This window comes from Ambystoma mexicanum, chromosome 8 (genome assembly GCF_040938575.1).
Source record: "Ambystoma mexicanum isolate Mex_15411 chromosome 8, UKY_AmexF1_1, whole genome shotgun sequence".
NCBI lineage: Eukaryota > Metazoa > Chordata > Amphibia > Caudata > Ambystomatidae > Ambystoma > Ambystoma mexicanum.
This window is the reverse complement of record NC_090929.1, coordinates 1,522,276,714-1,522,303,513: the sequence shown is the minus strand read 5'-3', so window position 1 is coordinate 1,522,303,513 and position 26,800 is coordinate 1,522,276,714. Positions and strand designations below refer to the sequence as shown.

Below are 26,800 nucleotides of genomic sequence, written 5' to 3'. Positions count from 1 at the left end.
GTCCTCTAAGAGGTGGAGAAAATGCTGGAGGTGGACATAATAGAACCATCAGAAAATCCATGGTCCTCGCCAATAGTCCCTTATTCCAAAACAGATCAGTCGTGGAGATTTTTTGTAGACTTCAGAATTATCCTATACCATGGATTGACAATCTGATTGGGAGACTGAGATTGGCTGTCTTTATCTCCATGTTTGATCTGACTAAGTGCTATTAGCAGGTGCCATTGAATCCACTGATAAAGAGAAGACAGCTTTCTCCACTCCAAGAGGACTATTCCAGTTTAAAGCCCTTCCCTTTGGGCTTCATGGGGCACTTGCAACATTTCAACGACTGATGGACATGGTATTGCAGCCCTTTTCCCACTTCTGTGGCGCATACCGTGATGATATATTGATCTACTGTCAAACCTGGGAGGAACATGTGTTCCATATGTATGAAGTCACAGGAGCCTTTGACAAGCCAGTTTGGCCGCCAACCTCAAAAAACATCATTTGGCACAGTCAGGTGTTAAGTACTTGGTTTTTTTTGTGGGGAATGGCAACCCAAACTTGAAAAGATCAAGGTAGTTGAGGAGACACAGCCCCTGAAAACGAAGAGAGATCTTTGGACATTTATGGGGCTCACTGGAAATTATTGAAGATTTAACCCCAGCTATTCGGCTATAAAATCCTGCTTGACCTATAAGTTGAAAAATGCTGAGCCCCAAAATTTGCATTGGCAAAAGGAAGACCAGGCCATCTTTGACACATTAAAACACATCCTCTGTAGTAAGGCCAGTGTTGAAGGTTCCTAACTTAAACAATTTACACTACAGACCGATGCATCCAGGTCGGTTTGGGGCTGTGTGTAGGATATTTATGATATTATCTAACGTCGTAAATTCAAGTAAGTGACGGATCATTCTCCTCTAAAATGGCTTAGCTTAATAAAGGATACAAACCCCTAGATAATGCATTGGTTCCTAGACATTCAGCCTTTTTGTTTAAGCGCGGAGCATAGAAAAGTTGAGGAACATAGGTACGTTAACTTTCTATCATGATTTCCCTTAGTGGGAGATGGGGAAACTGAAAACAGAGTATACACCGGGTATAGTCACTTCTCCCCTTGGGGGAACCCTTTTCTATGAGGCTAGGTAGGTGAGGGTGCTACCCAATAGTCCCCCTAGGGGTGGTAATATGCGGGAGGGACTCCCCTCCTGGAGAGAAGGACGTCCACCTGTGGAAAAGCCTTCACCCCACCACCACACCACATAAACCCCTAACCTCAATGTCACCTTTTTCATCCACCATTGACAGTAGAAACATCTGCTACTGTAGACCCTTGACTGTGGAAAGTATAATACCTACGGAGACAAAGAAGAACGTGAGAGGCATGCAGAGAAACTAGATGAAGTCTGCCAAGTACTGTAACGAGGTGGCACACTGGAGGCATGAAGAGTGCCAAAGAGACTTTGACAGAAGATGTGATGTTATGCGAGGGCAGAGTCAACAGTATAAACAGAAAGCGAGAATGGACTGAAGAGAACTCATTGCGGAGGCCATGAGTATGCGAACGAAGCCCAGGAAGGTCAAAGTTGGAACGCTGCAGCCACAGAGCTCATGTGTCTCCAGGAGCGAGACAGGCAGTACAGGACATTGCGAGTGCATCATGAGAACCAGCAAGGAGCCGACTCATTAGTGGTGGCGTGACCACTGGAAGGTGGACCCTTGGGTCCAGAAATGACAATGAGACCACAAGCCTGTCGTGGAGCTGCACAGGAAGTGAGAAGGAGAAGAAAAGGCAAGGAATAACTAGAGCCGTGTCCCTCGAGGCACCACAGGTAACGGGCTTGGCATGAAGAATGGTGGGGCCTGGAAAGAGACACAGCTCAAACAGTGTGCACCGCAAGTCATCTCCCTTGTCGCAGTGGACAAGTCACTACCACTGCTCCAGCAGAGTGCATCAGGAGTCATCTCCCTTGTAGCAGTGGCACAACCACTACCACTGCTCAAGTTGAATGACTGACGGTTTACAAAGATACAGAGAAGCCTGGAAATGATTTGTATTGCCCAGACGTTAAAGGGAAGGCAAATAAGGCCATGAGCTTTTCTACTTCCTAGAAAGAATTGAAGGGACTGATACAATCTTTCTGCAAAAGTGCCCGAGGATCGCCACGCAGAACTTTGATAAAGGAACCAGGGGAAGGGAGTCATTCCGCTGTCCCTGCTTTGAAGGGACACTTGAAAGAATTATTATCACGATAGGACTGAAGCAAGACACCAGAAGAAGGGAGTCATTCTCCTGGTGAAGGAATTTTACTTTTGTTAAAGATGTTAGGGGGAGATTGCTAGGTTTTCTAACAGGGGACAGAGAACATATTAGTTTTGCATGGAAATTCTGACAAGACACTTTAGTTTTCCAGGGTTGAGGCTGGGCAAGCCCTTAAATGTAGGGAGAGATAGTTTTTGTCTTTCCTAATAAAAGGTTGTAGCCTCAAACATGACCCCTCCTTGTCAGTCTCCTATGCCCTCACAGTAGCCAGTGTAACTTAATTATTATATGACATATTATCACCCTGGGTGGGTGCCATAACCGATTAGATTGCTCAGATCATGGCCAAAATCCCACGATCGAAGCCCACATTCTGAGCAAATTGGAAGCTGCTTGCACGCACCTCTCCATCATCCCCGACCCCCCCATCCTTTCTAAGGTCCTCCCACCCTGCCCCCCTACTCCCATCCACCCCACACCATTTATCGATACCCGTAGCAGTGGCTGCAATGGAAATGAAAGAGGGGCTGCCTCCCCAAACCGCCTTTTATCAGTGTGGGGGGATCTAATGGGCGTACGTGATTAAGGTCAAGTGTCTGACTTGTCCTGACCTGATTAACGGGACATATCCAATGAGATATGCAAGCGTTAGCTTCTTTACTCTTAGTCGCCATCTTCCTCGGCCCAGTGTTTGTGTAGAAATGGGAGCAGGAGTTGGGACGTTGGAGAATTCTAAAAAATAGGATGGGGTATGGGCATGGGATAGGTAGGGATACCGCGTCTCACCATCGGTTGCCTTACCCCCACTCCTCGAAAATCCCCCACCCAAGTGATCCTCCCTCATTGGTCCACTCCCAGGGTCTAGATCCAAAGGCGATGGCCGTGCCCTGCCCACCTGAGAGAGAGATCCCCAGGGACTAGTAAGTGAGATACCCTGTGATTTCTCATACACCCAAAATGCATCTCGGGAGGAAGTAGATTGCTCTGTACTGATCATGGCTGTGGTAAGGGTAGGCTCCACCCACTTCTTGAGGAGCTTGATGTTGTATGTTTGTATGGGGAATCTCCTGTCTTCTTGCCTAACTGTAAAGGTGACCGGTCCTAGGAGTTGTTCTATCTTATACAGGCCCTGCCAGTCCGCCAAGATCTTGTTCTCGGATGTTGGAATTAGGCGCAATAGCTTTTCCCTCACCTGGAAGCTCTGCAATCGTGTTTCTTTGTTATACTGGGTTTCTTGTAGCCGTTGGGAGTGCTGTAGATGTGTGTGATAAGAGCAGGAGTGAGTCAAAGCTACCCTAACCAAAAGCGTGACATAGGGTCACAAAATAGCAGCAGAGCTAGGCAGCTACTAGCTAGAGAAAAAACACCTTTAGATACAGAAATGTCAAAACAAAAGCTTTAATTTAGACTAACAGAAAACAAGACATGTTTACAAACTGCGCTGTGGCGCTGAAGATGTGCATGATTGAGTACATTATGATCTGCATATTTGTGGGTTAGTAGGCAGATTTACAGAGGTATTCCGTGTATTGCTTGAAATTGCAATACATTAACATTGTCGACACACAATTAGGTGTTTCTGGTTCGGTATTCAGATGACAATAGGCAGTGGCTGTATAAAGTTGAGCAGCGCTGCTGAGTAGTACCGAACGGTCTTCAGGACAGATTGTTTTGTGGTCTGGTCGAGCAGTAATAAAAACGGTAATTCCACTGTATTACAAATGGAAATACTGCTGAAATAACACCAAAAATGGGTGATAATTCCACCAAAAAATTGGCACAGTTACCCGCACCAAAGAGGTGGAGGTAAATGCATCCAGGTGAAGAAAATTAAGCCACAGGTGCACCCGACTGACTCAAACAGAGTATGTAAGGGACACACCTTACCTAAACTCACTTCCAAGCACCACCCAGCCCATGGCATTTGCCAACTATGATATCCATGGACTCCTACTATATATTGACCTACAAAGGACACCAGGACACCACACCAGCAGCAACAAAGGAACCCACCAAGGCCAAGGCAGAGGAGGCGCTTTGGAAGAAAGGCACCTACACCCAGCTGATCAGACCATCGCCCTGGACACAGAGATGCAAAATTGATAACACTGTATCGCCTCAACTGCAAAACTATTGCAGATTTCCTCACCCTTACTCAGCCTGACAATGAGAGTACCATCAATATACAAACAGCCATATCACTGCTGCTGAAGGACTGTGACATGTGCTGGATGCACAACTGAAACATGTGCACCAGCACATCGCTCTGCCCAGCACCCCTGCAAAGGTGCATGCCACTAAGGGCAGATTTTACACCACTGCCCAATTCCCCAATGTAATTGCAGCTCTGGACTGCATGCATGTGGCATTGGCGGCACCGCAGGTTCCAGAGTATGTGTTTTGAAAGAGGAAACCATTCCCTGAATGTGCAATGTACATGTCACAGAAGCCTCACTGTGAACCACTGGTGCACCCGTTCCCCAGGTACAAGTCATGAATTAATGGTTCTACGGAGCAGCACCCTGGCTGCATACATGGAGACCCACAGAGGACAGCACACTTGGATCCTAGGTATGTATTCACAAAGGTGAATATGGAATTTAAGGAGGGGGCAAAGATCCACCATGCACACCATCCGCATGGCCTCGCAAACACCCATGCCATACACCCTCAACAATAAAGCAGTCAGGACGAAGGTACCTCATGTCCGAGAATCCATAACTGGAAATGCATTTTTGTGGTAGAGCGCCCCCTCCTCTACCCCTCAGATATGATGCCGGGCCCAGGTGGACACCCATGGAAGCAGAAAGGAAAGCACCCCACCATACGCGTAGCACAAATCAGTCCGTAGACATACAAAACGCCAATCAATCACACTACCACAAGCACACATCAAATAGAACGCAATGGCCAAGAAAAGGGCAGCACCAGCGGCAACATGCAAAGTAACCACTGGGATGTGCAGGGGCAATAGGGGAATCCAGACTATGAAGGTACATACATATGCTGCAGAGCAGAATGGGCACAAGTCATTCTGCATTGTCAAATGCAAGAGAATGAAACACACTCTGATGGCACTAGAGTGCACTCAAATAACTGCATGGAAGTGAAAAGCATTCACCACTTAGTCAGGCCATAGAAGTATGACCCTTACCTATTTGTAAGTAACATGGTTTCATTCCACTTGTGGGTGACTCTGGCTATCCACAATACCTGGCTCATATCCCCAATAAGGAGCCCTGGGATGCCACATGAAATTGCCTACAAAGAGGCACACACAAGGACCAGGGTATGCATAGAATGCACAGTTGGACACTAAAAATGAATATTGCGGTGCCTCCACCAGACTTGAAAAACACTTATGTACAGTCCAGAGAAGGTTCGGTAGATAGTCCTTGTGTGTATGATGCTGCATAATATGTGCATCAGGAGGAATGTACCAATGCCTGTGCAGAGGACGTGGCACAGGCAGACTCAGAGGAGGAGGGTGACGAGACATGCGCTGGCAGAACAGCACAGGATGCACAGGCAGAAGAAAGGGATGGGTGCATACAACATCAAGAATTGAGAGACAACTTTTCTGACCTAAGGTTTCCACACCACACAGATCTTTACTTGTGATCCAAACTCCAATTATTAAATCTGTGAAACCCATGCCCTCTCACCTCCCTGAATCCCAATCACCCATGCCATCCAACCTCCCTCAGTCACCAATGTCATATTGGAGTTAGGCAATTATTTACATGGCCTTTCTATTGGGCAGAAGGTGCCTTTGGTGAGTGAGTGGCAGTGCGCAATGACCTCCTACGGGGACTCCCTGCTTGTGGCCCTTCTGTCGGGGGAACAGAGGCAGAACTGACTGACTTGAGGGCATGCATTTGTTGCATCGTGAGGAGAAGTGCACTGTGGATATTCTCCTGGACAGATGACAGTTTCTCAGTAAGCTCCTGCAGCCTGTAGCCCGCCACTGTAGCCTCAGATAGGTGTTAGCACTGACGTGCCATTTCCCTGGCTATTCTTTTAGTGGCCCCTCGCACTGCATCCTCTACTGCCTGTGGATTCTGCAGGTGGAGCTCTGTGAGCTATTCCATCCTCTCCTGCCACTGCTCCATTCTTGGGAGCCTCTCCGAGATGGCAGATAAGGCATCACTGGGCAGGGCAGCAGGTTGACAAACAGGTGAGGTGGTATCTCTGACATCACTCAAATATTGCTGCATCACTACCGTCTGAAGCATCATCAGGCTGTGCAAGTGACTGCAGGTTAAAAGCAACAGGGGACTGGCACGGACTGATCAAAGGAGAACCAAGGCATGGAAGGGTGGCCTGGAAAAGGGCAGGTCAACACCAACCCCACCCCAGACCGGTGACAAAGAGCTGATGCTGGAGACTGGAAAATGATTCCTGGTGGTAGTGGTCACCAGTGGCAATCCTGCTTGACTTGAGCCATGCACACTGCTGGCATTTGAATTGAGGGATGGTACAACTGGCTATGGAATTGGTGGATTTGCAGCTGAGGTGGTGATGGGTGCAGCAGCAGATGGGGGAGGCAGGCCGCTTGCTGGCAGTGGCCAGTGCCGAGGTTACTATGGTGGTGACAATGCCGGTAGAGGTGGCAGCTGCTTCTGCTTACACCTTTGATCCAGCTTTTTTGGCTGGGGTCTTGTGGTGACTGACAGATGTGTGGAGTGCATGGGTGGTAGAAGAGGTGCTTGGGGTTGCAGAGTCTACTGCTGAGTTGATTGGAACGGTATGTGGAGGTGTTACATCACAGCCACTGGTACCTTCACCCTGGCTGCCTTGTGTGCCTGTAAAGAGAGGAAAGACTTGGATTAATCTGTCATGTTTACTGTGGCAAACACATGCAAAGAACAGAGGGGATCGTCAGGTGCCTGGGTCCCTCTACATATGTGGGCCTCATGCCTGTCATGTGCACAGGGCACTGGGAATGTGGGTAACCTATGCACCTTCAACATTAGTTAGCTGGTCTGTGACTGATTCAGGATGCATATGTGTCATTGGCCTGGTGTGATGGATAGGGTGTGTCCCCAGGGTTGTTGGAACAGGTGGATGCAGTCCTAAGACTACATTTGTGGAGGATGTCTGTCCAGCGCTGTGTTTCCTGCCATGCTTGTGATAGTACTCTGACTCATGGGGTGAATACCTTTTTTTGATGCTTTATGGCACATGTGTTGGCTTACGTGTGGGGGCCTGGTAATAACAGCCATCTGGCATGGTGCATATGGCATGAGTTGGGGTATTTCTGGGTTGTTGGTCATGACATTGTGCGTTTCTGTCAAGGGTGCATAAGGTGACTAGTCTGTGGATGTCTACAGTCATCACATTTATTGTCATTCTTTGCCACATGGTGCAATTTATAGTATGGCTTCCTGCTCCTGCTGCTCCAATTCCCTCTTGCCCAAGTGAAGGATGCTTGCCATTCTCTCCTCCCAGAGGCTAAGGTGCAGTGGCTTCAATGTGCCTTCTGCTGTGGCAGTTGTCTCACAGTGATGGGAGGCCAGGAGACTGCAGACATGTACCTTGCATTCATTCCACCTCTTCCTGCAGTCTTCCACATCTCGCTGCACAATGGCCACCTGCCATCTTCTTGCCCCTTATGTCGGCCCATATTGTGCTCTTGAGGTGAGCAGATGTTTTGTGCCGATTTGCCCCAAGCAGATCATCACCATTGGCCACCACCTCATCTGCTAATACCTGCGGCTCTGCCTCACTGAATTTGGATTTGTGGACCCTCAATTCTTGCACCCTCGTCTCGCCTTTGTCTCCTGGCAGGATTCCACTAAGTTTGGAAGCTGGATGGCAAAGGGAAATGATGGATTGAAGATGGATTCTGTTTTTAAGACGGCCTCCGCCAAGTTTCTCATTTGCAAAATGATGCTATTTCTGCTCAGCAGTAAATACACTGGCGTAAATACTGCTTGGTAATTCCGCCGGTGGAATTACTGTTCAGTAATTTAGCCACCAATCTGGCGGTAACTGTCATTTTGCGGTAATTTGGCAGATTTACTTTTCGAAGTTGATTTTTGGCAGTAATTCGGCCAGATGATATTACCGTTAACGCTGATGGTTTGTTCATGCTCACGGCAACCTGTTAGATGCTGGTAATTCCACCGGACACCACCGCGGTAATGGTAATTCCATTTTGCAGAATTACTGCTCAATTTACTGCCCAATTTGTAACGAGGGCCATTGTCTTTTTATAATTGTTCTTTTAAAACACGCTTAATGCCGGTGACCAGTTTCTAAGCGCAAGCCTGGGATTCGCACCTGATTGACTATGCAACAGGGGCAATTTACCATCAGCACTCTCTAGCAACAGGGGCAATTTACCAGCAGCACTCTCTAGCAACAGCAACAGAACTCTTGCAAGAACGCATGCGCACCAAGGGTCAATGGCGGCTCCTTTGTTAGGGTGGGGATCTGCCCACCCGCTGTGGGTAAGAGATGTACATGTTTGGAGTAACATTCGATTGTACTTTAAGAATGTTAATCTAAGCATACATCTCTCACCTCCAAAGCACAGTTCACCTGAGTGCTTTGGTTTCATGGGGGACTTTGCTGCCTGCCTCTAAGAAAGGATGCATTTCCCCACTACGTATTTTGTTTTATTGGATGACATTTGTGGGTCCTGCAAACTACATAGAGCACAATAATGAGAGGCTGGTGGAGCACAGGACGTCTAGAATAATGAGAGGCTGGTGGCCCTGCCGCCAGCATATGCACCATGCAGACTTACTGGAGAGGAGTACTCATCTGTCAGTCAGCATGCTCAGCATAGAAGTGAAGCAGGCCATCTGGTCGCGTGTGGCAGTGTGCTAAGGGTTCGAGCAGGTGTGTGAGGTAGTTACTAATGTGTATGTAATGTGTTTGTACTTATCGGTAAGTGCAAGCAGGGGTTATAAGAGTGTACATGAATAGGTGACTCTGCGTGTGTATGTTTTATGGGTTGTCAGGGCGTATGAATGTACGGGTGAATGAGATAGTGTATGCTGCATGAATGAGAGCGTGTGTGCTATATGAGTGGCGTCAGTCTGGCCATATATTCATACTGTGCCAAAACATTTTTTACTGGCCATCAAGGGTAAAGCAAACATGATGAGTGCTATTACACGGCTAAACTGTGATACATTATTGCAACCAGTCTGGATATACTTCCTTACTGTGGCATGGCATTTTTTACTGGCAAACCTAAAAATCCTTATGTGGCTACATAGGTCTACATTGGTGCAGACAGTCTGCATGTATTTTCTTACTGCTTCATGGCATTTTTCATGGACATCAAAGGTAAATCAAATATAAGTGATATTACCCAGTTACACTGGCCTACATCCATGCAGCCAGCCTAACACTTTTTTTTTTAAATGTGGTATGGAATTTATAACCAACAAAGCCAACAGGAGTACATTATTGTATGGTAATACTGGCATATATAATTGCAGCCTACATGGACATGTGTGGATACAGCCAGCCTTAAAATGAGTTTTATATTGGCAGATATTTGGAGAAACGGTATCATGAAAATGTGTTGGAAAATGCTCTTGTGCACTTTTGGTGACTTGCATCTATTGGATTTTTGTATGTACTACCATAGAAAACAGATTGCAAACCTAGAGGCGTTTTACCCAATTTTGTGCTCAAAATGCACCATTTAAAATCATTATTTCAAAAAATGTCTTGGGGGTTGGGGGTATGATCCTCACCTTGGTTGGTTTGGGTTCCCTCGCTACCATTGGTCGGTTCCGCATTTCGTGACAAACGTTCATGCCCCTCCAGTTAAAATTCAACATCGACCACTGGCATGGGCACACACAAAGACACGCAGACAAAGGCATATAATATACACAGAGACACTCGCTTTTTCTTTCCTTACTCTTATTCAAAATATAATCCGGACTTGTGGTAATGTAATCAAGGGACAATTGATTAGAATGTGGGATACTTGTGGAAATAACAAAATAACGTGTACCAAAGCACATATTATGTATTCTCCTACCTAAACATAAAAAACCAAGGCGGTGTTAAAAAAATACGATGTGTAAACATTGCATTTTAACTACAGACAGTCCAAAGGAAATGTTACCTTTAGCACTTTGCATATAATATGTTGCATAGTGATATAAAACCAAAAATATTAACATCGTCCTCAAAGAGACATAATCGTTGCAGCGTGATAAAAGGTTGCCAGAACATGAGGTGGACACTTAGCTTTGATCTGTGAATTCTAAAAAGCCTGTATCTGTGGCAGTGATGATAGTTTCGGTTCCTAGACACAGAAATGCAGTGCGCATGCTCGCTCAGCTGCTAAGGTTAGGCTGATCCCAATTAGCTTTTCAGAACCGCGTTTAATCTGTTGTTTCAAGTACCTGTCTCCTCCTTTCCAGTTGCTTACACGCATGTTTCCAAGGCAACGGGCAATCACCAGACAGCGCCAGCAGAATAATCTCACCTTATTCAAGATGTCCCGCTCTCTCACAAGCTCTTCTATGGCCTTCCTGTCCGCCTCTGCATGCTTTTTAGCCGTGTCCAGCCCTATAGGACCAAGCAAAACAGACTATAAACATTGAATGTTAAAAGCCTCAAGATTTTTCTTTTTTGGATTCACATTTCATTAGTATTTACAATATTTCAAAACAAAAATAAGGCCTAAATATTACAAATTAATTGTAAAGGCTTTCCAGTAATTGCAAAGCATAATGCAGCATCAGGCGTTTAAGCATTATTGAACGAAGCTGTAGGAAATACAGGAGCTTGGTCTATACCATTGCCCTTGAAGCAATAAAGCTATTAGCATCCAGCTGGCCGGTCTGGTGTTAGGCACACCCGGCGGAGTAAAGGGTACGCTAAGCAACAGACCAACTCATCCTTTCATCCTGCCGAGGTCGATAAATGAGTACCGATTTGCTTGGGTGATAATAATAGTAATGTTGGTAGTCTGTTAAGCTCAATCATAGCTCTCAACCATTTGTGTTGCAAAGGCGGGTGAAACCACCCGATTTTGTTTTTGGCGGGTGAGACGCCCATTGGAATGCATGGGCGTGCAGGAGGCTTGGCGGGTGAGTCAGCCCTTTAAAAGGCGGGTGACACCCGCCAAAAGCGTGTGAGTTGAGAGCTATGGCTCAATGCCACAGGCAGGGTGAGGCAATACAGGATGGGTGGCCAGTTAAGGTGTGAGACTGAGTCCCAACAGCTATCCACGAGCAGCGGGCGGCCGCGCGCCAATCAAGAATGCGAGAAAGGAGTCAAGGTAGCAGAGAGAGGATGTGGGGACAGTAGTAGGTATCCAGTACTACAATCCAAGAATGTTCTACTATAGCCATGTAGATTGAGGGCGGGGTCATTATCGTAGGATAGTAACCCGCCAACAAGTTATTGCCCAAGGTGAAGCCGAGGGCCATACGTTGGGGCAAGGGTCATTATCCAAAAAGTTTATGACCCTACCCAAGGTAAATAACGTTAATAGCACATGCTGGTAGTAGCAATTCACATTTTGGAGTTTTGGTGGTGAAGTTAAAAATTGTATTTTTAAGAGTGAGTAAAGTAAACAGGTAAAACTAAGTTAGTAAAATAATTGTGGTTTTATTTTGAAGTATTTCAATAATATGATTGTCTTGTGAGGAAGTGCCATCTGGCAAGGGTGCCTAGGCCTGGCTTTTTTATTTTTATTAGTACATACAATGATGCGGGTGATTCCTTCTCCAAAGGGGTAATCTGCTAACCAGAACTCCCTTTGTCGCAACTCTGTGCCCTGATGAATCAGTAGCCGGATCTGCGGCACCCGCTCTGCTTGTGGCGCAGAGAAGGTTCAAAGGTCACAAGATGCCCACTCGACCGCCACAGCGACAGCAAAGTCACTGCAGCACAGGGGCGACATTTAAGATATACTCCCTGTACTCAAACTACAATGATCGTACCCCATGCTGGTGGCAGGGAACCTCGAAGAATAAGCTATGGCTGAGTTTAGGCATAGTGCATGGCAATACACATGATCATGGCTGCCACATCCCAATTGATATTGCACGTGTCAGCTCCTGTGAGTCACCTCTACTGTGGAAAGGAATGTGTATTCGGGTCCTACGTGCCAATACTGCCACCTGCCAGGACAGAAACCCAGTGGGACCAGCCTCTGTTTGATTCTCTTTCAGAGGGCCGGTAACCCCCTTCACCAGAGACACCTGTGCAGCAGGCAGCTGTCCTGAGCCCAGGTATAAAAATGAACACCTATTCAGGAGGAGTAGCCATCCACCAGAGTGATGCATATCCAAAGGTCTTTGTTGTCAGTAGGAGGGAAGGGGGCGGAAGTAGGAAAGGGAGGAGTGCTTTGGACAATGAAAGAAGCCTTCCACCATCTTGTTTGTCACTGTCTTTCTTTCCCTTTCCTGTCTCCTCCACTTCCTCTGGAGCAAAGCACTTTGGGTGCAAAATCAACCAGGCATGGTCCACTCCAGCCAGGATATGGGATTGGTCCCTAAAGCAGGCTAGCTATAGACTAATCACCCTAGGACGTGTGCCTTTAAAAGAAGGCGTCTTGCACCCATTTGGAAGAATTCCCTCAGTCCCACAAGGATCCTTTATGGATGAAGAGACGTTCTGAACATTCTCACCTGCGCTTTCTTTGGGACAGTTGCACTGTCCAAAGCTCTGTCGAAGGTGAAGAAGGAGCCATCTAAGACAGAAGAAAGATCTGCCCAATAACCACTCCCGGAGAACATCAGGAGTGACCAGTTCTGCAGACCTGGATCAAACATTCTGCAACGGATCTTCTGTGCCAGAAGAGCAGACCCTGACCTGGAGTGTTCTATCCTCAAATCCTTTGAGAAGGATTCACAGCAACCAGAGAGCCAGAACAGCTGAAGTTCCCTGTTCTACCGCACCAACCTGGTCTCTCTGTGTTCCCTGCATCCTGAACAATATGGAAGGCGCTGGTACTGGTGTCTGCATTTCTCCAACCAGCCAAACTATTGCCGAGCATCTAAACCAGCTCAACACTGCATCATGTCCTAGCGAAGTATGTCACCTGCTAGGCCTGAAGAGTCTGCTCAATGCCAAAACCTGAACCGAATCTCTGGAGGGCCATTCACTGGCTCTAACCGAGGGTTACAACCACGGCTTGGCCCTGCTAGCCCAAGAACCACCGCCTCTGTGATTAAACCTCGACGCACCCTCAATCACCACTTCCACGGTCATCACCTGCCGACTCGAAATCTGACCTCTCCCAGCGTCCAAAGCCCAACTCGGCATGGCCAACTGTGAAGCGTTCTTTGGATTGCCTGACCTGCATCATTGAACCGCCACCATTCAAACGCAACAGAGCACCCGCATTCAACCCTACTTAACGCTGCTTGCTGCCAGGACCTCCAAGAATCTATGCGTGCGACTGAGCCTGATCAGCTTGCAGCAACGTTCGAACCCAAGACTGATGTGTCAGTCCACCAAAAACTGAGTCCAGGTACTGTGAAATTTAACTGCCTGCACAGTCCAATTGGGCACTAGAGACTGGTTAGGTCACAATCATCAGTTTTCAAACCAATGTCCATATTATGGTAGTACCTTACCTGCCAACCCTGGAACTACACTCAGAGTGCTACTTTCTGCAGTCTAATGCATATTCTCTGTTATTTCCTGGATTTTTGTATAGTAATATCTTTTCGTTCTATGTGCAGATGGTGTGTTTTATTAAAGTGTTTATATTTTTATAGAATCTTGATTGGACATTTCCTTTACTTTGGACTGTGATACTGTGCTGTTTGAGTCACTACTGGTTCACATTCACATCCCTCTTGAGAGTATAGCCTTCCCTTGGCCCACGTTACCAGAAAAGGCAATTGAGTTATCTCTCTTGATTGGCCCTGTTTTACCTTTATGATAGCATTGGATTTTGGTTTTGTGATGAATCAATGGTATTTGCCCCTACTCCCAAAGGGGAAGCCGCCCACTATGCAAGACCCTTCCTATGGGTCTGGACAAGCGGGACTTCACTAGGAGTGCGTCCCCTTAGGGGACAAGGACTCCCGTTCCAAGTACCGAGAAGACTACCCGAGAGTGCCGAGCCCTGCAATATTCCCATGCACACCTGAAGGCAGCAGGGGAAGGAACACATGAAGAGTACAACTCGTACCAGTCATAAATACAAGTCAAAAGGAACACAATTGTTGAATTACCGATGCAAAACGTGCATGAAGAGTGTCATTCTTCTTAGTCCCGAAGAAGAGACACAAGAACTAAAAGGGGTTTAACTGGCAATATGGAGAACTCGTAGAGCGAATTCCAAATAAACCCAAAAGATTAATAGAGAGATACTGGAGACAAATACGTTGGGAGCAATGGATACGGTTGCATAAGCTAAGAGAGCAAGACTGGAGAAAACACGACTCAAAGCTGTATTTTAAGAAATATGGTATCACAGTGCCAAGAGAGCACGTTAACAGAAGAGAACGCACTAAGGAAAGATCCCAGGAGAGAAATATTATACAAGGGGATCAAGTCCCACATAATCTAATCCAGGATGAATTGAGATACTATAAAACAAGACTATAGAACAACACATAAGACTGTGAGAAAGTATGTAAAGACTCATTGGGCACAACATTTCCTTAAAAAAAAGCATACAACCCAGGAGTGTTGTCCAAGAATTAAAAGAGCTAATGAAGCAGATATCCAGGCTTTATTGAAGATTATAGAGAGAGGAAACAGGTGAAACAGAAGCATTTCATCCAGAGACTATTGAAGAGCTCACCAACACAAGAGAATAAGGATCTTCTCTTGGATGACTCCAAGTTCTTTATCTTAGACAGGTAGAGTTACATTTGGACAGGGTACATTTTTACTTTGGGACTTCCCGATAACCGATGAGCACCCTTAGTTCCTTTAGATAGGCAAAGTGACCCCTTTAGTGATAAGGAAAGTTAGGCCTTATCTATATAATTTCATTACAAACACTAAAGTGTCTGACTCCTCCTTCGAACCCACCACAGTTTGTAGAAGTGTGAGGGCTGAGTGGGCCGGTATAGGCCGATTTTACTGACAAAAAATGGTCACAATGACCAAAAGTTCTAAAAATGCTACCACCAAAGCTTCGTACACCAAATGTTCGAACCTTTGGCGGTAGCATTGTAAAAAAAAAAAAAGCAGGGGCTGCGGGGGTGTCCTCCGCATCGCCCCGCTCACTACACTTCATGGTATAGTGAGTGGGGGCTGCGGGGGACACCCCCGCAGCCTTCCGTTAAAACAAAAAAAAGAAAGAAAAAGACCCTGTGGCGCCGGTTCCCAATCACGGAAGTGAAAGGGAACTGCTGCTGCAGGAACCCAGCTTGAAGATGAAGGTAAGTGGGGTTTGTTTATGTTGGGGGTGTGGGTGTGCTAAGGGTGTGGGTGGGGGGGGTGTTATGGGTGTGTTGTGTTTGTGTGGGTGTGAATATGTATGTGTGTTCGCATGAGAAAGGTGCAAACTTTTGATAGTTCGCACCTTTCTCATGCAAACGTTTCGACCGCAGTAGTTTCTGCCGCGGCCAAATCGCTTAGATTCGACTGGGCCATTTTATACCTACTCAGCCTTGTACTACTGCGAGGGAGAACTTAAGTTCTGCACGCACGGTCGGAAGTCTTGGGAACTACAATTCCCATACTTCCTGTAGTTTAAATTTCAAACAGGCCGGTTAGTGCCTATATATTTCGAACCAGCCCCTCCTCCCAACTGATAGCTGTTGTTTCAATTTGTTTTCCCATCTCCATTTGCCACTTTTACTCTGTGCTTTTACTGACCTGTTTTTAGCCATTTGCAATCGTGTTTTAATTCAGTTGTATTAGCGTGAATTGTGTTACACTGCTGCTGATTTTATCGTGTTTTACTTTGCATAATTCTATTAGCTTTAATTGGCTCCCGTGCGATTTAAAGCAGTAACTTTAGTTCTGCACGCACGGTCAGAAGTCTTGGGAACTAAAATTCCCATACTTCCTGTAGTTTAATTTTCAATGCAGGCGCAAACGCGCCTGGCACTAACAGGCCAATGTCAGCTGAGGTAGACCTAATGCTCCTGACTGAGACTTGGTTATGTGAGACCAACATAGATTCTCTTTAACTTGCCACTCCAGCAGGTTACTGAGCCTTCCATACGGATCGCAATGGACAGAAGGAAGGGGTGTGGCGATTATTTTTAAAGGTACTCTTCATTTCTTCATATCAAGTACACTTATACCAAATCCTTGCAAGGGTTTGTTAGTTAAACTTCATTTTAATCCTAGTACTACCCTCAGCCTCTAAATTCTTTATCGTCCCCCAATTGCGTTGCCAGTTTTTTGGGAGCAACGCTTGGCTTTCTTGGGTCCCATTATTAAACCCCTAACCCCATTCATAGTGGCAGGAGATTTCAATTTATGGGCTAATAATGCCACTGAGTTGGAGGCAAGCTCCATATTGAATCTCATTGCGCACTTGGGTTTTAAACAATGTGTTTACACTGGCCCTCATCAAGGGGGTTAGGGCACTTTAGATTGGATACTGGCCAGAAACCAGTTGATTTCACCTATCGAGGTTAAAACCTGCTGCTGGTCGGATCTCCATTTTATTTTATTTTCACTCTTTGTACCAGATCTTATGGTAAAGAAAGCTTGTGTACGTACCAAATCTACCATGCGTAGATGTACCAGTAATGTCACTCATGAGGCATTTAGTCGCATATGTATACCTTTATTTTCAGCAATTGAGGAAACTAGCTCGCTGGGCTCCTACACAACTCAACTGCACAATAATCTTAACCAGGCCTATGACAAGCTAACGCCACTTAAAGGTAGTTATGAAAGGAAGGATCTACACCCAAGTGCAAGCCACAGGTTTTCTTTTGATGCCCTAGCAGCTCGACACACGTTTACGGCCTACTGCTTGGTCTATAAGTGCCTTGCTTGTACTGCTCCTCGGTACTTACAAGATCTCATTAAGAGAATGCCCATTAGACTAATTCTTCGGTCTAATGAAAAGGACCACAGTTCAGATTAAAAATATACGGGGACCTCAGCTTGAACGCATGGGGTCCGAAGGTTTGGAATGACCTCCCTTTTTCTCTAAGGCAACTGCCATCATACGCTCAATTTAGAAAGTCCATCAAAACCAGTCTGCTTGAAGGTGGAGGTGTTTAGATCACCCTCTCTGACCATCCCACTGGAATCATGGATCTATTGGCATCTTGATACACCTTAATATCCTAAAATGTCTGTTCTGTGTTGTCGGTTAGCGCTCTGATGCCTACGGGCGAGTTAGCGCTTTATAAAAATTCAATAGAATTGAACAGAATAGAATAGAATAGAGGCAACATCCAATTTGTCACATCTTCATAAGCTAAGCATTTTAATTGCAGCTTGGTTGAACTGGAACAGGATTAACATGAGCATCCATTAAGGGTCATGTAAAAGTAACTGGTTTCAAGTTAAGAAATAGAAAACATTTTCTAAAGTATTACCTTTCTCTTTCGAGTGTTAAATAGAATGTTGCAGCAAAAACGCATCCTCCCAGAGAGGACGTTTCTTGCTGAAAAAATGTTTTGTCTCAAAATGTCATTGTTGTTTCCGTGTCTGCTTCTGCAGACAGATTGTTCAATGTGCAGTCTATACCAGTAGTTATGGACTACAGTCTAAACATTCTGATTGGCTGAGAGGAGGTTAATAACAATTTCCATGTGCTAATAATTATTAGTCCTCTCACATAGTCCTTGGCACATAGCCCTGGGTCACATGTGACATTAAATGCAGTGGGTCAGAGACAATAAGTGGTAATAAATTGGTTGATTACGAACCAGAGCAGGTACGCCATTACGATTACCTAGGGATTAGGTTTTCGGAAGACCGCACATGGACTGCCCACATTGCAAAGGCCACAGCAACCCTGGACAAACAGTGGTGGAATTCGCTGTTTTTACAATAGGCATGGCAGTGGTGCTATTTCCCCAGCCTTAAAACTATACAAAGCCCAGGGTTGGGCGGCCTCTTCGTATGGGGCCAAATTGAGTGGGCATTGTAAAACTACAGAGATAAATGTAGCTAACAACAACTTTCTACAGAGTCTACTTATGCAATAAAAGGGTCCCCCCCCATATGTAGCTTGCGCTGGCAATGCAATTTGAAGCCTGTTAGCAAAGTATTAGTAAATATGCCATTACTATATTGGATTAGACTGTGGAGCATGCCAGAACCTGTAAAGTATAGAGAAGTACTCACTAATAAACAAAATGGACGCGGTTTTGGTTCGCTTTTATCGTTTTGGTTCATCCACAAAGGTTTTGAGGAACTGGACTTGTACTAGCCTATGGGCTAACCCAGCGGGGCTATTACCTAGCTCCAAGGTGATGGTTAAGATAAAGCGCCATGAACCCACCATTAGGAAGATGAAGAGGGCGTGTGCTGAACTAAGGACGGGTGCCCCATACATAATGTCTAAGCAACTAGATCGCTTTGAGTCCTGTCTGGATTGTGGTCCACCCTCCCCCACCCCCGCATACGCCAGAGCCTTATTCCTCCAACTGCGCACTAATACCCTTACGGTGGCTGTCTTTACAGCAAGGTGGTCGAATACAACAGATGCACAATGTAAAGCGTGTGGGAACCTGGAGGACTCTATAAAGCATATTCTGTTATTTTGCCGGGGTATATATAGCAGGCTGAGGAGATGTTGCTAGTTGCCATTCTTCCGCCTGAGTGATATTAAATCGACTGAAACAGCAGTCACATTCTGTAAAAGCACTGCCGATGTAAATTCAGTGTATCTCCATAGAGCTTGGCTCCAAAGAGCAAGAGTGTAAAGCAAAAACATGTCTAGAATTATGTCACTATAATGAATTATAGTGTGAAATAATGATGTATTTAAAATGCTAAACATTATATATATTTTTTTTAGTATAGGAAAAGTGTTGGGTGCTAAATGGAATTATATTTTAAGGATTACTGGTATTAATATATTTTACATTGATTGTGAGGTGAACATGCTTTTATGGTTTTAAACCAAATAAAGTTATGTTACAACAATACTTCCATTCACTTGCAAAACTGGGAGGCATAGGCCTGAAAACCAAGTTTCAGCTCAGGCTGGATAAGGACGACGACCGGGATTTCCAGTGGCCAGGGTTTTAAGTGGGCCGGGGCTAGCCAGGGCGGAACCCCAGTAGTCTCACATAACTGCTTTTGAACCGAGACTCTAGCAGGCTTTCCTCGGATTACCACTACCGATTGCGTAAACAGATGTTACATGAAATCACATGTTGTGGCTAAATTGTGAAGTGAGGGTAGGATAAAATGTGAAGTGCACTTAGTTTGCATGGATTGCAATGACTGCAACACGCAGCAATGGATTACATGGACTGGGGTGCTTCTTTGTTTGCTCTCGCCCAATCCTGCAGTGATGTACTGCAGCCAGCAGCAGACAATTCAGGGTCCTCAGCGCGTGACGTTGTAAGTGAATTCTCCACCTCTTGACGCGTGTTTCTGGCCCCCAATCACACCACAGAGGACCCTGCTTTGTCTGCTGTAGACCAATCAATCTGAATTTTCAGTTTTAAAAATTGTTATACTTGGTACCTTAGTCTATTTTTTTTAAGAGGTTGGAATACCTTGTTATCAATACAAGCAGTGCAGATTGTTTTTGCTTTAAAAAAAAAATAAGTTCTTCAGAGTTCATACCTTTCATACAATTAGGTATAAAACTTTGATGGTCCTGTATTGATTTTTACTTAAAAAAAAAACATATGCACTGCACGGTATTCCAACTCCACAAAAACAAAAAAAACAGTCTCAGCTCCAATGGACTAAATTACTAAGTGAAACTATTTTCTGACCCAGGAAAACAAGCAATTGGTTTCTGTTTCTTACTCTATATTTGGTGTTTTATGGGAATGCACACCATCATTATTCAGGCCACGCCCCTTGTTGGAGGACACTCGATTATTCATCCCACTTAAAGTACTACCTGTGGCCATGGGCATTAAGCTGTTGCTACTCGGGTGTGGTGTGGTGACCCTTTATGTTATTTTGCCCACGTGTAGTGCTCAATGCTGTTTGCCGGGAATACATGAAAAACACATACACACAAGTAAAGGTACTATGACCAATGTGACCAGTTTATAGTGATAATATCGAATACAAAAATGTCTAAAGTCATAACTTCGAAACAATAATGTCGAAAAAAAAATTGAATTTCTTTTTCACTACGTTTTTCATTCGAAAAGGGGGGGTGTTAAGACGGATTTCTGAACTCTGTCCTGGTGGCGCAGAAGTTCAGAAGGCCAACCTAATTACTTGGAACAGGGTAACCTCTGGACAAGCCAGACCAATCAAGGTAGCGATCGCGGCGGTCAAGACTAGGTCTCAAGAGGGGTGAGGGTGACTGAAAGCCCGCAATGAGCACACAAAGCAAGAGCGCTTACAAACTACTCCAAACAGGTGTTATATCAAAAATATAAACACATTTATTTTAAGGCCTTTAAAACAACGACCGTAGCGAGAAAATCACAATATCACAATATTAAACCAACACATACCATATCAACACAATATATATACAAATACACAGTCGCAAGCGTTTAAAGCACGAAATATGTAGTCCACCTGAAAGGAAAGGAAAACAGGCAGTGCGATAACGCTTTAGACTCAGTTCGCCTTCAGAGGCACCTAACTAGATGGAAGTCCGAGCCCTGCGAAGAGTGGAGCCTTGTGCTCAAAGTACCTGCCACGCCGGTGCCAACGGGCAAAAGGGGAAGCTCTTCGGAGGAAGTCAGGCAGTTCGGGTTAGTGCACAGCAGAAGGAGAACAGGTTCCGCAACTCAAGCGCAGCCTCCACAGCGGGCAGAAGCAGAGCGCGAGTACGGCCAAAAGGGTGCTGTTTTTACACAGCAGGGAAAAGCAATGGGATACTGCAGGAGGGCGACCAGATCCTAGCTAAACTACTCACCGGTCCCCGAAGCAAGCAGACCCAGGCTTCTCCACGTTAGTTTCAGCAGCTGGCAGGTTCAGAAGAGCAGGGAACGCCTCGAAGTCGTGTAGAGCAAAAAGACGTCCCAATCGACGAAACCAGCACAGTTTTGTTGCCGCAGCAGGACAACGGAGCGGCTGTGTGTATTCAAGCCAAATGTACACTCCTCCCTTCAGACCTGGGGACGCCAAGCGTACGAAGCGTGGGAGAGTGACAAGGACTCGAAATACAACACAACCTGGCGGCAGTTACAGAGCAGGACTCCCTTGTAAGCTGGTCAGTCAACTGGATGGCCCAGAGACACTTCCGAAGGCTTACTTGGCAGGAGATGATGAAGTCGCCGGGAATAGCTGTTCCTGCTATTCCAAAGGTCGAAGCACCAGTACAGGCCTTCTGGTTCGATCCAAGGAGGAAGGGGTTTCACAGGACGACAGCAGTGCAAAGGAGGATTCCTTCAGCGGGTCACCAGCGATTCCTCGGTCCAGCCTCTTGGTTGCAGGATACTTGGCTCCTGTATTCCTTGGTTCGTGAGAACTCAGGAGATCGACATGGTAGTGGTGTTTCCAGCTCCCTCTTATCCACGGTTCCCTTCGCGCCAAAACGGAGGGGAGCCAATGGGAGATCCGCTCATCAACACACACACCATACGTGGACCAATCACGGACCACGGTGGTCCCAGGCATTCACACCACCCCAGACTCTCTGGCACCCAGGATGTGTATTGGGACCAGACATCCCAGCCCACACCCTGGAGGCACACAAACGACATGTAGAAGCCAGCGAAAGCAACCACGTTTCGCGGGAAAGTACATGCCCAAATAAGGAAGGCCCCGGGTCGCCCGACCTGGGGAAGGTGAAGGGAGCAAGACGGTCAGTGGACAAGACAAAGGAGCCTCGTGGTCTGGCCATTTTGGAGAGCCAGGCCACCATTTTGGGTTCAGGGCAAAAACGTGCTCAGAACGCCAAAAGGAGCTCAAAATAAACAAAACGATCGCTGCCACCATTCGAGTCCCTGAATGACTTGCACCGATCAAATACCATCCTAAAAGAGTATCTAGGGTCTGTAGAAGGCTAGAGACCCAAGAGAGCTGTAACTTAGCTTACCGTGCCCTCTTGTGTCATGTTGCACTAAAGCAGCAACACGATAAAAGAAACTACGGGAAACAGCGTTCCCCGGTACTGACTGTCTTAAGGGCATGTCAGTTTCCCCGTAAGAAAGGAGCGAAAGCCCAGAGAAGTGCGGCAGAAGGCTGTACTTCTCTGGCAAAGTCAAGAACAAGGTTAAAAACAATAGCAAAAAGTTTAGGGGTTGCCACATGGAAGGAAAATTCCCTACAATTACGAAATCTTTCCTAACACTCGCCCCTCCCAGACTATGGACAGGGGGAACTAATCCACCCCTGGATGAGTCTCTTGTTCAGGTCGGTAAAACATTCTGGACAACCCATCAGCATTGCTATGTTGGACACCTGGCCTATGCTCAATAGTGAAGTCGAAGACTTGTAGACTTATGGACCACCTAAGCAACTTTGGATTCTCCCCCTTCATGTTCATTAGCCACTTTAACGGCTTATGGTCAGTCTGCACAGTGAAGTGGGTCCCATAGAGGTAGGGCCTCAGCTTCCTTAGGGCCCACACAACAGAGAAACATTCTTTCTCTACCGTGGACCATCTGAGCTCTCTGTCCTTAAGCTGGCGACTAATAAAACCGATAGGGTGTTCCTTACCCTTCTCATCTACTTGTGATAGTACAGCTCCTATCCCAGTGTCAGAGGCATCCGTCTGCACGATAAAAGGTCTTTGATAATCAGGGGCCCTGAGCACAGGGGCCTGGCACAAGGAGTCTTTTAAGCCATTGAAGGCCTTCTCACACTCGTCAGTCCAAGTTACCTTCTTGGGTTTCTTCGGAGTTGTGAGGGCAGTCAGAGGAGCAGCTATGGTGCCATAGTCTGCCACAAAATTGCGATAATAACCCGTGAGTCCTAAGAAGGCTCTCACTTGGGTTTCCGTAGTGGGGGTAGGCCAGTCTTGTACTGCTTGTACTTTACTGGGTAGAGGCTGTCTCCTCCCTCCACCTACTTCATGTCCAAGGTAAACCACTGAGCCTTGTCCATTTTGGTGAGGGGCCACTCGGACACCCTTAAAAGAGCTTTCTGAAGGACTGCTTTTGAACAGGTCGGGGAGAGGTTCAGACTCCTCTTCCTCAACGTCTGAAGCAAATAGCAGTGCTGCGATTTCGCCGCTTGGGACGAAAGCCTTCAGCCTATTCACGTGAAACACTTTTGGAGCCTGTCCAGGCCTTCCAAGGTCCACTGAATAGTTAACCTCACCCAGGGGCTCCACCACTGGGTAAGGGCCTGACCATTTGTCCTGTAAAGCTCGAGGCCTTATGAGATTCATGATCAGGACTTGCTGACCAAGTGTAAAGTTGATGAGGGACGCTTTCTGGTCGTACCAATGTTTCACCAGCGCTTGCCCTGCCTTCAATTTATCACTGGCCAAGCCCATCAGAAGTACCATCTGTTTTCTGAGCCCTAGCACATAATCAACTACGTTGGTAGTAACAGGGGGAGTGGGCATCTCCCATCCCTCTTTGATGATGGCTAAGGGTCCCCGTACGGGATGACCGAACAGAAGTTCGAAGGGGCTGAAGCCAACACCCTCCTGTGGTACCTCTCGGTAGGCAAACAGTAAGCATGAAACAATAAGATCCCATTTTCTTCTCTGAGGCTCCTCCAAAGCCCCAATCATGCTCGTTAACGTCCTGTTGAAACGCCCCCCAGACTATCGGTCTGGGGGCGGTATGCAGAAGAGAACCTGTAGGTGACCCCACATTCTTTCCACATAGCCTGCCTATACTTCGACATAAAGTTGCTGCCATGATCCGACACAACTTCTTTAGGGAAGCCAACCCTAGTAAACCTGCCGAGTAAAGCTTCTACAACTGGCTTGGCAGTTACAGTTGTAAATGGGACGGCCTCAGGATACCTGGTTGCATGGTCGACCAGCACCAGGATAAACCTATTGCCTGAGGATGTTTGCGGGTCAAGGGGACCAACCATGTCGATCCCTACCCTTTCAAATGGTACCCCCACAACTGGGAGCGGTACCAACAGAGCTTGGATTGTCGCGCCAACCTTACCAGACAACTGGCAGGCGGCACAACTCCTGCAGTGACTTTCTACTTGCTCCCCCATCTTGGGCCAGTAGAAGTGCATGGATAACCTTTGCTTGGTCCTCCTCATACCAAGGTGACCAGCAAGGGGAACGACATGCGCCAACTGCAGGAGGAAGGGCCTAACAGCAAGGGAAACCACCAACCTCCTATGGTCTCCTTCTGTAGACTCTGTGGGCTCACTATACAGGAGTCCACCTTCCTGGTAAATCCTTTGCAACCCAGGAGGTTCACCCTCAAGCTGAGAGCAGGCCTGTCTCCTTAGGCCTTCCAGAGATGGGCACTCACGTTGGCCTTTACTGAATCCGTCCCTATCAGGACCTCCTTCAACTAACAAGTCTTTTAGTTCAGGATGATCGTTGGGGTCGAATACTTCAGGCATCGCCACCTCCTCGTCAGGCCCGGGCGATTGACCAACTTCCTCCACCGCAGTGGTAGGCGAGCTCGGGGGAATATTCTCTTTCCCTCGTCTTGACTTGTAGACTCCTTTCGCCTTGGGTTTCCCCTTCGGCTGGGGCGGCGTATTGGACTTGGCCAATGCTGCCCGTGCTTGAGACCGTGTGTAGGGTCTTTCGGCAGTGTCTCCTACGAGCCCTAAAGCTCTGAGATCATTACCTAACAAGACCTTTCCCGGGACGTTTCTCTGAATGCTCACTGGAATCCTGACTCCTGTACCATTTAAAGTAAGATTTACAGGGATCACGGGAAACATACGGAGGGGGCCGTCAGCCAACTTAGTGGGCATCAGAGTAGCTCTGGCAACTTCCTCTGAGTCTACCAAGGTAGAATCCACTACAGTTCGACTGCACCCACTATCCCTAAGAGCTGGAGTATCCACTCCATTGATCAGCACACTGTCTTTAAAGTAGTGCTTGGTATTATCCGGAATCCTAGCATAAGCCTCTGCGACTTTAGGCTCCCAGGAACCCAGGGACACTAAAACTACCTCAGCCTCTATCCCGCTGGGAAATGAGTCTGAGGAGAAGGATGCTCCTGTAATCTCTTCTTCCTCGTAGGAGGAGAAGGCCAGATTAGCGGAGTGGACTCCCAAAGGTCTAACCTTACAACGGGGATCCCCCTTCACATGGTCAGTTGCTCCACAAGAAAAACAAGCCCCATTGGGTCTGTTTACGTAGGGAGGCTTATTGTAACCAGAGTTCTGTTTTGGAGGCGGACCTCCACTACCCTGTGAGTTCTCTTGTGTCTTACCCTTGTTTTTCTTTTTGTGGCCCTTATGGGAAGAAGATTTAGCAGATTCCCCACCCTCCATATCTTTGGACTTTTTCCCTTCCTCCTGCTTACCAGGATGAGTTTTGTCCTTATGGGACACTCGATGTGACACCCATAAGTCTGCTGCAATGGCCAGCTTCTTAGGATCTATCTCCTTAGAATCGGCCAAATGCTGCTTAAGCTCCGGGGAAGAAGAAGCAAAAATGTGTTCCAGCATGACCAGATTGATCATGCCTTCGAAGGTAGAAACCTTATAACCTTCAACCCAGCCAGTTAAGTTTTTCAAAGATTCAGCGACATAAGATACCCAAGTACCACCTTCCTTTTTCTTATACTCTCGAAAACGCTTTAAATATTGGGCCGGAGTCTTCCCAAACTTTAAAATGAGAGTTTGCTTTAACATTGCGAAATCAGCCCGCTCAGCCTTCGACATTTCCATAATGGCACTGCAGCCAGAATGGGGCAGTCTACTGAGCAACCACGCAATCTTATCAGCATTGTCAACTTCCTGGACCTCGCATGCATACTCAAACGCATTCAGCCAGTCCATAATGTCATTCCTTTCTTCATACACACTGAGCAGATCTTTTGGAAACCGTGGATGAGAGGAAGCCCCAGACCCATGTCTAGGACCCTTGGATCCATTTGCAACCTGAAGCTTGGCCAGTTCCAACTGGTGATCCCTGTCTTTCTGTTTTTCTGCCTGTTCGATTTTTAGTTTGGCTATGCTGAATTCAAGCTCCTGCTGCCTAAACCGCAGCTCTTGCTTCTTGAATTCAAGCATAGCCTCCCCATCAACACTGGCAGAGGAAACATTAGACATTACATCCTCCCTGTCCTCGTGGTCGCGATGGATCAGTGCAGCGGCAGAACCGTCCGTTCTTCTAAGTGAGAGCAGCCCCACCACCTTCTGCACTGTCCTCGGAAGTTATAGCGTCAAGCTGTGCTTCTTGCCACGCCACGATTCTCTGGATCATTTCCAATTTTGTGCCTTGAGAGGAAACACCTCTCTCCGCACACATCTTTTTCAGCGTTTCTGATTTGGAAGCATTTAAAGTTAACAAGGTATTTGTTTCCATACTGTTTGATAGGACTATGGCCTTTTTAAAGTTATATTACAACAATTCACTACGTGTACTGTTTGGAATAACCTGAAATGCCTTAGTTCGAGCGCAACACT

The 26,800-nt window shown here is 46.6% G+C and overlaps 1 protein-coding gene across 1 annotated transcript in view; it reads right to left on the bottom strand.

Annotated features, from left to right (window-relative positions):
* CFAP58 (cilia and flagella associated protein 58) overlaps positions 1–26,800 on the bottom strand; it is a 938,919-nt gene that overhangs the window by 528,080 nt on the left and 384,039 nt on the right. The window contains exon 8 of the mRNA XM_069611751.1: positions 10,716–10,798. Within this exon, the coding sequence (XP_069467852.1) occupies positions 10,716–10,798 (83 nt within the window). The remainder of the gene's footprint in view (positions 1–10,715; positions 10,799–26,800) is intronic.